Source organism: Mus caroli, unplaced genomic scaffold (assembly GCF_978045245.1).
Source record: "Mus caroli unplaced genomic scaffold, Mus_caroli_1 scaffold_6, whole genome shotgun sequence".
Lineage (NCBI taxonomy): Eukaryota > Metazoa > Chordata > Mammalia > Rodentia > Muridae > Mus > Mus caroli.
The window spans coordinates 67,218,010-67,232,471 of record NW_028227261.1 but is presented as its reverse complement, the minus strand read 5'-3'; the positions used below and the strand labels follow the sequence as shown (position 1 = coordinate 67,232,471).

The following is a 14,462-nucleotide window of genomic DNA, read 5'->3' as shown; positions in this document are numbered from 1 at the left end:
CCTTTTCACCCATCTGCTTTTCTCACGTTCCCTCTCTTTCCTTCTCCCCCTTCCTCCTCTCCTCTCCCTGTCCCCTCTCTAACCTGTCTGCCCTGCTCTCTCCCTCTTCCTATGTGTGTGTTTACTTTGCTTTCATGTAACTGCCTAGCAGTTACTTGGATTGAAGCCAAAGTTACATTCAGTTTCCCCCAAACATTTCTTTTTGTTCCTTTTTTTCTCTTTAACTTTTTATTGACTCTTTCTGAATTTCACAGCATGTAACCCAATCCCACTCTTCTCCCTGCCTCTTCATATCTGCTCTCTGCCCTTGTAACCTGCCTCCCAAAAGAAAATAAAAAGTAAAAAAGCATAAAATAAAACAAAAAAACAAATCAAACCAAACCCCATCTTTTTTTGTGGCAGCTGTGGTGTATCACAGTGTGTAACACAGTGTACTGTTTTGTTCACACTTCTTTGATTGTAGATATTCACTGCAATGAACACTGCTCTGATTCAAGGCCTCTGGCTTCTGCTATACCATCCATTCTAGATCCTCATTGGGACATCTTTTGGATATCCTGTTGTTGCTTGTGTCATGGAGTCCTGTCATGGATCTGTAGGACTGGCCCTTTCACATGCTCCAGCAAGTCATAGATAGGGTAGATGTTGGGGTGGGCCTACCAAATGCCCTAGGTCTGGGCTTGCATGATAGCTGAGTTAGTAAGCCCACCAGCCCTCTTGGACCTGCACCACTAGGGAGAGCTCCCTAGCAATGCCCCAGCTCGATGAGCTAGATCACCTAATGCCACAGCCTGCAAGGGGTAGGACCAGCTCTCCTACCTTCTACAGGTATGCGTTAGGGGGATGACATCTCTCCCTTGCATAAACCACCTCATGGTGTTTGAGTGGGGAGCCAGCTCTCCCAAGCTTATCCCTTGGAAGCTCTTGCCACATCACTTTTTTCCCTAGTCACTTGAGAGCTTTAAGTTTGTCTGCGGTGAACCCCAGACAACCAAATTTGCCTTTTACAGCATGGCACTTCTCTATAGTACCATACCCGGCCATCCAGTGACACAAAGGATGTCTCCCATGTGTCTTCAAACCTTTCTATTTCTTTTATCCAAACTATTCCCTCTGACTAGACTTCCTTTCTTTTCATCCGTAATTTTAAAAATATGCTTTATGAATTGTAAAATTGCATTATCTCATTCTATCCTTGGAGAATTTTCCTCCAGCAGACAGCTGCTGCTCTCAAACTTCTTTGTGTGCTTCTGTGAACATGTCTTTTATTTTATACTACAGGGATATATAATTTTCCCCACTAAACTATAAGCAGTGCATCACAGAGTCCATGATTAAAGTGGATTATGCTTTTTAAATTGCTTTCCATTAGTTATGGTATATTTATTCATTGATTCAGAATACATAAATTCAAACCATATTAGGTCATAGTGGTATTGATAAATAATGATAGATACTATTTTCAAATTCTTACTAAAATTGAAGCACCGAGGTTTTAAGAGTGATGTCCACTGAAGAAATAATCTTTTATTGAATGTCTGATATATGCCAGGGAAGTAACTACATGAAAGTTGGCGTCTAACTCAGAATTCTCCTGCTGGGTGCCCTCACTTCCCTGTCATACTCCATTGTCCACATCCTTGTCCTCCAAAGTGGAGGAAACAACAAGTCTTGTTAGGGGGCATTCTGGATGCTGATTTCATTGGTGTCATCAGACTGACGTCAAAGATGTGTAACGCTGCTTCCCGTTGATGTCGGGGGCATGGGTTTTGTAAAGTTAAGGAGGGAAGACGAATGGAGCATGAGTCAGAGAGGTCAAGCACTAACCTTAACCCAGTCCCACACAAGGAAGAGCCTGAGCACCAGCAGGCAAGCAGTTCTGAGTTTGACTAATTATACACTGAATAATCGTCATTAAAAGGAACCAGTCTAGGAATTGTGTTCGTAGTCTTTGAACTGAAAACGACACAGTGACGGCCATATAACATGTGTGACTTAAAGGGAATTAATCACGCCACATGCTGCCATGCACCTGCCATGCATCCAGTTAGAGGAAGATAACCTGGGCACTTGTGGGATGGGACTAAGACTAGTGCCACGGATGAGTGACATTTGTAGTGGGACTTAAAGGGTCAGACACAATGGTCAGCTTTCTAGATGGTGCCACCTTGGCATTTTTAGTTATGTATGTGTGTAGATGGTAAATTTGAGCAGCTTTCCTTTCTGAGAAATGGGTTTGGTCAGTTAATGATGCAATGACTTAAATAGTAGCTTAGTTTCTATCATTTGTTATTTCAGATTCTTCAGTTTAAGTTAAACCCTTTCTTAATTTTTCTCCTTTGTGCTTCCTGATTTTCCAGAATTTTAAAGTTCAAGTCCTCAGCTTCCTCTGGACTCAGACTCAAAACAAGGTATTTTTATAGGACTATCAGTGACAAACTGGGGGAATGGCTGGGAAAACCACTGAGGATAAACAATTAGCTCTTTTCAACTGAAGTTTTCATTTTTAAAAAAGTGGTGATTAGTAAGTTCAGATTTAAAAATGGTTTTCCACTACTCTCATTAATAATGACAGATGTGAAAGGCTGTTGACATTATCCCCTGCTTTTTTATGCTTCTTTCCCTTTTCTGCTTTGGTCCTTCCACATATGTGTACCAAAAGAAGGCCTTGTACACAGGATAGTCTGTGTGTTTATGCGGGTCCATGTATTATTGGTGTATGTGGAGGCCCATGGACAAATTCCAATGTCATTCTTCAATCATATCTTTCTTGACACAAGTCCCTCACTGGCATGGATATACCTACTAGGCCAGGCTGGCTATGAAGTGAGACCTGAGAACTGCCTGTCTCTGCCTCCCCTGTGATCAGGTTACAAGTGTGCGTCAGCATGCCGGGACTGCTGAAGACATACTTGCCCAGTGGGTGCATGAGCTTGGACTACACATAGGTCACTTGTCTTGTTAAACAGGGACTTGTCAGACTCCAAATCCTCACAGTCCTTCTAAGCCATATTAATGCAGACCACCTGAATAATTAGATAACTCTTAGGTTCAAATTAGGAGTGTTTTTGAGCCCACTGGATCGGTTTTATTTTTTGTTATTATTGGGGGCACTTTCAGTCACTCTTACTTCTGTCATGACGTTTTAGTTTTGTGTTCCCCCTCTCCTACTTTTTTTTAAACAGTATTTCTTTGAAATGAAAAACAATTTCTTTTCCCAAGTGTCTGGTAAATGTTCTTTTGGACTAAGTAGCACTTGAATCTTAGTGGGATCCTGGCATTGGTTAGAGAAGATTTTCTTGCTTCCTCTAGATCTGCTGTTTGATAGCTGTTGCTTTCTGTTTGCCTCATCCAGAATCCCACTGTAGCAAGTGCTGCATATAAGTCTCTGTGTCACTTCAGTGCTGGAGAGCACACTGTTCTTCACCTGCCAGAGAAGGTAAGCATGTCTGCTGCGCATGTCATGTCTGCTGCGCGTGTGTGCTGCGTGTGTCTGCTGCTTTGCCGCTATGCCTTGCTGTTTTTTCTGGATTATGTGACTTTATCTCTGGTCACAGGAGCTCTTCACCTGATGAGTGTAATATGTACCTGTAGATGTAGCTCCCATGCACTATAACATGCCCCTTATTCTTTTTACTCTGTGAAACTGTGTGGTCTTATGCTTCATACCTGGTGGCTTTGAATCTCCTGGCAGCAGGTGAAAGGCAGTGTGGTGCAAGCAGAGTTGACTTCAATGACTGGAGCCATGGCTTATCTGGAAGTTCTGAGCAACTCTTGGAACCACTTTCTGTCAAGTTCGAGTACCATCCTGAAGTTCAGTTCCAAGCATGGTCCCACAAATTAATATTTTCTGTCTCCTGTGGTGCTAAAGATCTTTATATTTCATAAACAATAAATGCTATAAGAGAAAAAATCTCCTTTTTAGTAAGGTGGAAATAATTTATATGGCATGAAGAAAGTGTTATTACTTCTTATGGCTCAGCAAAAATATGGCATTATCTTAGCTTTTAAAATAAGTAATTTATTAATGTTGTTGTTGTTACTGCAGTGTTGGGGATGGAACTCCAACCTCATATATGTTAGGCATACTAAACATAAAGTCTAGTATCTGATGGACATAGAAATATATTTCTTTACTCCCAGATCTCTTGGGATATAAAGGTATGCAGGACTATATGATTTCTAGCCCTGCCTGGTCTACATAGCAAGTTTCAGGCTAGCCTAGGGCTACATAGCAAGACCCTGTCTTCATAGAAATAAAGAAGAAGCTAGTCCTTAGCTAATTTAACCAGCTAAAGCTGTTACGTCATGTTTAGGAGTTCAGATCTGACTTTGCTTTCATTGCCACTAAGTCCAAATAATACAGATGACAAATGAATGCCTTTAAGGTAATATTATATTATATTGTATTATATGAAGTTACATATGATATTACCCTAGAAAGCACCCTGGAGATCAAATGTGAATTCCTTGGCATCTTCAGGCAGAAAAACATGTTTGGCTTTTGTTCTGTGTTAAGTCTTTACAGAGATCAGAAGCTAGTAGGAACTTGGCCAACGTAATGTTTATTGGATTGAATTGGAGCTGCCAGGTAAGAGAAGCTGATCATAAGCTCCCGTGAAGCCAAATCTTAAGCCAGCCAGGATTTTGTATACCATTGTGGGCTTCTGAGACATGACTGGCTAGCTTATCCTGCAGTGGTTACAAGTGGGAAGGCTTATTTGAGGTCTTTATAATGAAAGCCAATGGGGCTTCAAACTGAACTCTGGATAACCATCCATGTCTGCCTTTAAGACATGTATCTGGGGCGTGAGAGGTGGCTCACTGATTAAGTGAGAGATCTTGCTGCTCCTCAGACAATGTATGCATAGTTCCTAGCATCCATATAGTGGCTCAAAACTCTCTCTAACTCTAGTTCCAAAGGATCTGATACCCTCTACTGGCCTCCATGGGCACTGTATAGTATGGCGCACAGACATACATGTAGGCAAAACCATACAGGTACAATAAGAAAATAAAAAGAAAACTGTTCTGGGAATTTGGTGTGAAAGCTCCCACCAGTAGATGTAAAACACCTGCAGGGACACCTTTCATTAGGTTTTTGGTAGACAATTGCTCATTTAAATCATAACATAACAAGTACCTCTGATTTTTCCTGTTACTCCAGAAATAGCACACTGTTGGTAATAGCTTTTATTAAGCAATTCTTAAACACTCCTTGCAACTTACCCTGTTAAAATATCGGTCTGTTTATCTTTCATGCCTTTAGGGCTATATTCACCATCTGACTGTGTTTGTTAGAGATTGTACTCCGTTAGGTGATATACAAAGTTCCCTTTTAGCTATTTTCTTAATTAAACTCTTCTATACCTTCTGATTCATGAATACCTCAGACTGGCTTTTTATGCCTCCTAATGTAACTAGTAGTGATATGTTTAGAGTCCATGCTTCAAATGTGTTTTAACCTTAGCCATCAGACTGCAGAATGATGAAGGAGAGCCATTGAGGCATAGTCTTTTCTACGCATGCTTTTCAGGTTGAATAGTGAAATTAGGTTTAATGTTAAAATCCCCTTCTCAGATAGGTCCTGTGCTTCAGAGTAGCAGCAGCTCACTATGACTCTTCCTTGCCAAGGTTGAGGTGATGGGGTGTAGGAGTCTTCCCCCCTCTGCCCCCAGCTTCTGTCACCAGGCTCCTATCCGCCTGTGCAGCCTCACAGCTCCAGTGCTGAACCTTGCTGCCACTGCTTCCTCCTGCACCTCTTCCTCCTCTTCCTCCTCCTGCTCCTCTTCTTCTTCCTCCTCCTCTTTCTCTTCTTCTTCCTTGAGACTTTCATATATCTGCTACTGCTGAATAACTACTCACTGGATACTTGCTGAGTGTTGGGCTCTGTACTATGGGCAGAAGGTGTTGAATGATTTTATGCGCTTTTTGAATTTGCAATAATACCATTGTTTATCTCAAAATGAAAATCAAAATTAGGTAACAAAAATTTGAGGTACTTTTTTACGATAAAAAATAGAAAATTGTTTTTTCCATTATTTGTATGTATTCTGTTCTTTCATTCTGTTTACTATTTTACCCTCATTTCTTTAGCGTTCTTCTAAGTTGGAATTCCCACCCCTCCAAAAAAACCCAACAACAACAACAACCCCTTCCCCCCCCCCCCACACACACACATAAATCAACTAAGACAACATGTTTTTCTGGTAAAATAACCAGGAGTGGATAAACTTTTAGATAGAAGACATAGGTTTTATTCTTCTGGCTTAGACTTATTAAAAATATTAAGCCACTTTAAAATTAATCTTATAAGATTTTTAAGATAGTCTTGTTGATTTCTGAGGTTAATTTTAGAAGTGATAAGGAAGAAGTCATTATGTATCCAGGGTTGGTAGAGCTGTGGTGTAACCACTTGGCTTTGATTTAAGTGAATGTCATTGCATTCATCAGAGGCTGTTTCTCTTTTTAACTAAATGTATGCAGATACTTGACACGTTCTACATTACGCTCCTCTGCTTGCGCACACACTCTCAGATTTCCATAGGTTAGACACCCGGAGAGGCACTTGGAAGGTTATCTGGTTAGGAATGAACAGCAAGGCATATTGTAGGCTGTTTACTCAGATTCAATTTAAAGGAGATTTTAAAAGTAATTGTCATTTTTTTTTTTTAATTTGGCTTTGAGTTTTTTCAACACAGCTTTTCTATACTTGTGAGGACTTTTAGTTTTCTATGTGTCGTCTAAGGAAGTTCTGAGCTTTCCCGGATGTTTTAGCAGCTAATGTGTTACGATTGCCCAAATTTTGTAACTTCAACAGATACTCTTACAAGTGAGTGCTCTCAGTCTGAGCCTATTACGTTGTTACATTTAAACCAAGGGGAAAGATTGATGCTAGATAATAGAAGGAAATAATTCCTTAAGACCTGAGCAGAGGCAGGCGAGATGGCTCAACAGTTAAGAGCTCTTACTGCTCTTCCAGGGGACCTAAGTTCGACTCCCAGCACCTACATTAGCTGGCACTCACATCAGTGTGAAATTAGACTATTTAAGATGAATGGTTGGGTTTTCTTTATCCTTCAACTTTGGAGCTTACTGTAGTGGCTTTTAGAGATGTCAGTGGCCTGAATACTGTTACTCATTTTGAGTAATGTCACTTGATGGAGCAGGAGGGAGAGACAGGAAACTGTGCAAAATGATTCTATCTCTTGTCTGCTAAGCCATTCTGGATGCATTTGGTTCTTTAGCACCCTTTGCCCAGCAGGTAAGTCTCCTCACATGGAGGGACAGCAGTGGTTTCTTTTATCCTCTGCTGCCATCCCATCTCCTTCCTCTTTACTTTCGTTTTAAACAACTTTTTTGAGATATAATTCACAAACCATAGGACTCAGCCATTTAAAGTTGACAGCTCAGCATGTCTAGAACGTGTAAAGACTTTGTGAGAACACCATTCCCTAAAAGAGCCCATGTTGGGTTGTTGGTCATTTTTACTCTCTTCCTCTCCAAATCCTAAGCAAACATTAATCTTTCAGTCTCTGTGAATTTGTCTTTTCTGGACCTTTCTATAAACAGAATCATGTCTAATGTGGTCTCTTATGAATAACTTCTTTTACATAGTCTTTTCAGGGCTTCTTTATGTGTAGCATATATCTCTATGTATCGCTATACTTTATTCTCTTTTTTTTAAAAAAACTTTGATTATTTTCACTGCCCCAAGCAGTCCTCTCTCAAATCCCTAATATATACTTTAATGTCTGTTATTTTAAAGGAATATTCACATGTGAGAGAAAACATATGGTCTTGTTAATTTCATTTAACATGGTGGTAGTCTTTAATTTCATCCTCTTTCCTGCGAGTGACATGACTTTACTGCTCTTATTGGTAGGATAATATGCTACAGGGTATACATGGCACTTTCTTTTTAGTCAGTCAGTTGTTGCTGGGCAACAGGGCTGATACTATGACTTGGCTACTGTGAACAGTGGCACAGTAATATGAGTATGCAGGTATCTCTATAGCAAACCACCTTAGGTTCCTTCAGGTACATACCCAGAAAGGGGACTGCTAGCTTATAGGCTAGTCCCACTTTTTTTTTTATTGGGGAGCTTGCATACTGACATATTTCTAGCAGTATATTATGGGCTCTTTCCATCTACATCATTATCAGCATTTGGTATATTTTTAAATATTTTATATTTGCTACTGTGATTGGAGTTTGACTCATAAAGTAGCTTTACTTTCTGTCTGCCTGATGACTGACAATGCTGAACTCACTTACATTTATCTATTGGCCACGTGTACTTGTTTATTTGAAAAGTGTCTGTTAATTTTCTCATTTTTGTTTAGATTGTTTTTTTGAATGTTAAAATTTTTTTAATTCCTTATATATTTGAGTATTATCCCCGATTGGATACTTAGAAGGTGAATGGTTTTTGCTTGTGCATATGCTTCCCGTCCACTCTGCCATTTGTTCTAAGAAGCACTATTCATATGATATGATCACCATTTGTCATTTTGAGGACCAATGGAGTCCTATTCCAAAGGTCATTGATGGTGCTGGAGAGAAGGCTCAGCAGATGAGAGCACTGGCTGCTCTAACGAAGGGCCTAGGTCAATTCCCAGCACCCACATGTAGTCCACAACTGGAGTCTATCACTCCAGTTAAGGAGTATCAGCTACGTCCTTCTGACCTCTACAGGCACACTCATACACGCAGGCAGAAAACCCATGCAAATAAAAAACAATTGGTTTGCAAAGTCATTGCCAGCCCGACAACTGCAACCCAGAGTTGGGAAGCAGCAGAAATTCCTGATTCTTCAGGAACTCAAGCTCAGTCTCAGCTGCATAGCAAGTTGGAGGCTAGCCTGAGCTATATGAGACTCTCTTTCAAAAAGAGATCCTCTACCTCCCAAGGGAAAAGGGCGGTTGGCTGTGCCTAGCCTTCAAGTATTTCCCCTAGACTAGCTTCAGCCTCTTGATTCTTACCTTAAGGTCTTTAATCAATTTTGTGTTAATTATTTTATTTTAAATAGTGAGCCAGAAATATTGGCATGGTTTCAGTGTTCTCTGTGGATATGCAGGGTCCTTTTTTTCTGCACTCTATGTTGAGGAGTCTTTTCTCTAATACATGTTTTTAGCCATTCTATTGAAACTGGGTATATTTTATTTTTTATTCATCTGTTTTTTTTTTCATTTTTTTGTGTCAGTATTAAGCTGTTTTTGTTTTTATAGTTCTATAGAATACTTTATGGTAATTTCCTCTCTATTCCTCTCCTCTCTTTAAGGTTACTTTGGCTTATTGGGTTTCTTGTCCTTGAATATGAATTTTAGGATTATTATTTTCTCTTTCTGTGAAGAATATGATTATAGTTTTGATGGGGATCTCTGTTCCTTTTGGTAACTTGGCCATTTTAAAAATGATAATTTTAATGATCTATAAAACATTGGCTATCTTTCTATTTTCTTCTATGTTTGATATATCTTTTCTTCTTTGGTTAGGTTATTCCTAGGTAGCTTGCTTAGGAAAGGTTACGGTATTGTGAGTGACATTATTTCCCTGGTTTACTCCTCGTTATATTTGCGTTTAGAAAACTGTTACAACCTTTTTTATACTGCTAGTTTTCTAAAAGTAAGCCAGATTTAAGATGTTTTTCTGGTAGAATCTTTAAGTCTTTAAAACGTAGTATTGTGTATAAATGTGAATAATTTATTTCTTCCTCTCCTATATGTGTTCCTTTTCCTTCTTTCTCTTGTCTTATTGATTTGGCTATGGTTTCAAGTACTAGACGGAATGATATCATAGAGACCCCTGTCTTCCTCCCAAGTCAAGAGAAAATGCTTTTCTTTTTCCTTATTCAGTATAAAGTTGACTGTAGCTTTCTGTCTATAACTTTTACTGTCTCGAGGTGTCATTCTGTCTCTGATTTCTGCAGGGTGGAAGTTTATCATGAAGCAGTGTTGAATTTTGTGAAAACTTTTCTACATGTAGTAATTATGCGATATGTGTCCTGAGACTTTTTACGTGCTATATTTTAAAAAATCTTTAGAAGATTTATTTGTCTTAGCTTACATGTATAAATGTTTTGCCTGCACATATGTGCACCACATGCATACTTGTTGAGTGGATTCCATGTACATGGGGTTACAGATGGCTGTGAGACACTGTATGTATTTTGGGGATCAAACCTGGGTCTTCTGGAGCAATGGGCGCTCTCCAGCCCCTGTTTGCTATATTTTTATGTGTTAAATTTTGTTATGTGAACTGAATATTTTGAACCACCCTGTACTCCTATGAATCCAGCTTGCTTATGGTGTTTCATCATAATGTTTAATCCCTTTGGTGTATTGAATTAGATTGCTAGTGTTTTACATCTATGGTTATCAAGGAAATTGGCTTTTTATTGTTTTTCTTATTTCCTTATCTCATTTTGGTATCAATTTAATACTAGTTTCATAGCATGAGTTTGCAAGCAATCTTTTTTGTTTTATGGAATAGTTTAAGTATTGGTGTTATCTAAAAGACAATGAATCTATCTAGTCCTGGAGTTACCTTCATTGGGAGATTTTTTTTTTTAATTCACCGCACAGCCTGATTGTAGCCCTTCTCTTTCCTCTCCTCCCACCCTTCCCCTATTTTTCCTTCCCCTTATCCTCAGAGACCCCACTCCATGGTTACCAACTCACTCTGGAACATCAAGTTCCAGCTGGACTAGATGCATTCTTTCCTACTGAAGCCAGACAAGGCTGCCCAACTAGGGGAAAGGGATCCAAAGGCAGGCAACAGTGTCAGACAGCCTTTGCTCCAATTTGTAAGGGACCTACGTGAAGACCAAGTTATACACCTGCTTCAAATGTGTTGGGGGCCTAGGTCCAGGCCACACATGCTCTTTGGTGGGTGGTTCAGTCTCCATGAGCCCCCATGGGCCCAATTTAGTTGACTCTGTAGGTCTTCTTGTGGTGTCCATGACCCCTCCAGCTCCCTTAATCCTTTCCCCCACTCTTCCACAGGACTCTCAGAACTCCATCTATTGTTCAGTGCGTCCATTTCCATCAGCTGCTGGATGAAGGCTCTCAGAAGACAGTTAGGCTAGGCTCGTGTCTGCAAGCAGAGCAGAGTATCATTAATAGTGACAGAGCTTGTCTTTCTGTTGGGAGATTCTTTATTGAGGCTTCTGTCTCATTGCTCATAGTTGACCTGCTTAGGTTTGTCATCTTCTTTAGTTAGTCTTTGACATATGTATGTAGAAATTTATGTATTTCTCCCACATTCTTTAATTTATTAGAATAATTTTTTCAAAGCTTCTTCTAGACATCCTCCGGGTTTCAGTGGGATCTATTTATTTCCCTGGGCTTCTCCTAGTTCTTCTTGCTGTCTCTTCTGGTGTGCTTGGTGAAGTCTTTGCTGTTTATCCTTTCAGAGGGCCAATTCTTTTTTTCAATCAATTTTTTAGCTTTCCTGTGTTATTTTCATTATTTCATCAAATTCATTTTTAATTTTTTTTTTTTTGAGACAGGGTTTCTCTATGTATCCCTGGCTGTCCTGGAACTCACTCTATAGACCAGGTTGGCCTAGAATCAGAAATTCACCTGCCTCTGCCTCCCAAGTGCTGGGATTAAAGGCGTGTACCACCACACCCAGCTTGATCGTTTTTTCCAACATTTATTTATCGGGTTCATCTGGAAGAGAAGGGCACATGTGTGGTGGCACATGCGTGGATATCACAGGACAAGTCAGTTTTCTTTTCCATTTTATGGGTCTCAGAGATCAAACTCAGGTCATGGGGCTCAGTAGCAAGTGGATTAACCCACTAAGCCATGCCTTACCCCTTTATTGTATGTATGTATGTATGTATGTATGTATGTATGTATGTATTTTTTTTTCCGAGACAGGGTTTCTCTGTGTATCCCTGGCTGTTCTGGAATTCTGTAGACCAGGCTGGCCTCAAATTCAGAAATCCACTTGCTTCTGCCTCCCAAGTGCTGGGATTAAAGGCGTGTGCCACCACTGCCAGACTTGAAGTTTTATTTTATTGCTTTCAATGATTGAGTTATGTTTCATTGCATGGATTTACTTCAGTTTGCTTATTAATCCATAAGCTGATGAATATTTGAGTGCCTTTATATTTGGGAGCTATAATGAATAATGCTTCTTGAACATTTGTATATAAATATTTGTACGAGCATAGACTTTTGTCTATTTTTGTTATATACCTAGTATTGGAACCCCTGGGCTTTATGAAAATTTACTGGTTTCTCAAATATTCTTGATACTTAAAACCAAGAAGCACGCTGGAGTGACAGCAAGCTAGCTCTTTTAAATATCTAGTTTTCAGGAATTAGGAGGCTTTAGTACTGGTTAGAATTTCAAAGACAGTTCTCAATCACAGTAGACTTCGAAAATTGCAACTACAAGCCAAAGACACTTGGGAAACCCTGCTTGTCAGAACTAAAGGTTCTTTTTGTGCCAGGGTATCTCTGATAATGTAGTATCATAAACTAATTTTCTCATACCCCGTCTGCACTCTGCCCAATTGTTATTTCTGAAGTGTGGCTGGCTTAGTCCTCTTAGAGCTAAGTTCTCAGTGTTGAATCTAAATGATGTCTTGTCTTGAGTACTCAAGAGGTTAAGTTGCTTCAAGTAGTGGAGATAACTCTCCTTATGGCTAAATGGCTTCATTGGAGTCAGATTATTATACATAAGAGAAGCATTTGCTGTCTGTTTTCTTTTATCCTTCTGAAGATTCCTGACTCAGTGCAGTTGCTAATGAAATGGTGCTTTGGGGACCCATGAAGAAGGCAGTCTGCAGGAATTGTTAATTATTTCTAAAAATAACTCCCGGAGACAGGCAAATGGCAACGACTAGGTTCTGGCGCTTTATGGTTATAGCAACCACTTTTCTGTATTTTGATTCCCTACCCTAATGCTTAATTATCTCCGTGTGGACATTATGATGGTGTGTCATTGAAAGTATTAAAAATTTAATTAATTGCCTTACCATTATGTTATAGAAAATATGTTAATACTAATCTTACATTCTTATTTTGGTTCACACAAAGCTAAGTAATCACAAAGCAACTGAAAAAAGACTTCAAAATGCAAATTACACACAGTAAAGCAAAGCTACTGATTACCGATTTTAGTGTTATTTTCCGTAGCAACTATTGCTAAGTCCAAAGAATGTCAAGTAAAGCGTTTGTCATGTCACAATCTTGTCACTAGAAGATTTGAAACTTTGTCTTAGAGATATAGTTGGAATAACAGTTTTTAAAAATTTAAATTTTGTATGGCTATACATGTGTGTATGTGTGTGTTAGATGTGCATGCAGCCATGGAGGCCAGGAGAATATGTTGGAATGTCCAGAGCTAGAGTCATAAACAGTGGTGAGCTGCCCAGCATGGTGCTAGGATCCAGACTCAGGTCCTCTGGAAGGGAAACAATTGCTCTTGACTCCTGAGCCATCTATCTCTCCAGCCTCTAAAACCACAAAGAAAAGTAAAAATCCTATAAGCAAAATATTTAACCATAAACCACAATAGTTGAACTCATTGAATATGTCAGTGTTGATATCTTACTTTACTATGTGATGTGGTGTTTTATTCATTTTCTATAATAATTACTTACGCTGACTTATGGTGATGTTCCTATTGTATTGCTCTCAGTTCATTAAATGGAACCAAGATCATATCCAATAAAATGAATTTACCATTCCGTTAGTATTTGACGTGTGTGTGTGTGTGTGTGTGTGTGTGTGTGTTGTGGGGATGGGTGGTGGCTGAGGCAGGGTCTCTCTATGGCTGTCCTAGAACTTACTATGTAGGCTAGACTGGCCTTGAACACACGGAGATTCACCTGCCTCTGTCTCCCAGCTGCTGGGATTAAAGTTGTGCACCGCCATACCTGCTGTCTCATGAAGGTGCCTTTACAATTTCATTTCAATTGTCTTTTGATATTGAAGAGTGATTGATTAAGTCTACGATAATTTATATTTTACATTTATATTTTACATGTCTTATTTTCACTCTCTCTAACATGTCTTTACTTATTTCAGATAAGGCCAGAGATGCCTGTCCCTGGTGAGCTGGATGAGGAGGAGTCTGTGGACCTTTCCATTCCTGGAGCGTGCTATCTCAGGCTGCTGACCATTACCGCCCCTTCGGTTTTACCAGGTGACTCCTACTTGACAACCACAGGGCTGGACTTTTCCAGTGGTTTTGCCTGTGTGGAAAATTGAGAGAATTTTTTTGTTTGGTGTGCACATGCTGTTGTTTACTCTCATATAGATACTTTCTAGATGAAATGCTAAGTGTACTTGTGTGTTCTAGAGGGGCAGTCTTAGGTAATATGATGTTTTAACCATCATAAAACCATTAGATGACAGTAACATTTAACTGAACATAGTTGTTCTCAATGAAAACTAGATTTCATTTTAAAAGCTGGTTATTGTATAAAACAGATTTACTG

At 39.4% G+C, this 14,462-nt stretch overlaps 1 protein-coding gene across 3 annotated transcripts in view; it reads left to right on the top strand.

Moving 5' to 3' along the window:
- Positions 1–14,462, top strand: part of Focad (focadhesin) — a 314,502-nt gene that overhangs the window by 193,051 nt on the left and 106,989 nt on the right. For all 3 annotated transcript variants that reach the window (XM_021160670.3, XM_029475892.2, XM_029475894.2), the window contains 3 exons: positions 2,361–2,411; positions 3,356–3,439; positions 14,050–14,167. In XM_021160670.3, coding sequence (XP_021016329.1) covers positions 2,361–2,411; positions 3,356–3,439; positions 14,050–14,167 — 253 coding nt within the window. The remainder of the gene's footprint in view (positions 1–2,360; positions 2,412–3,355; positions 3,440–14,049; positions 14,168–14,462) is intronic.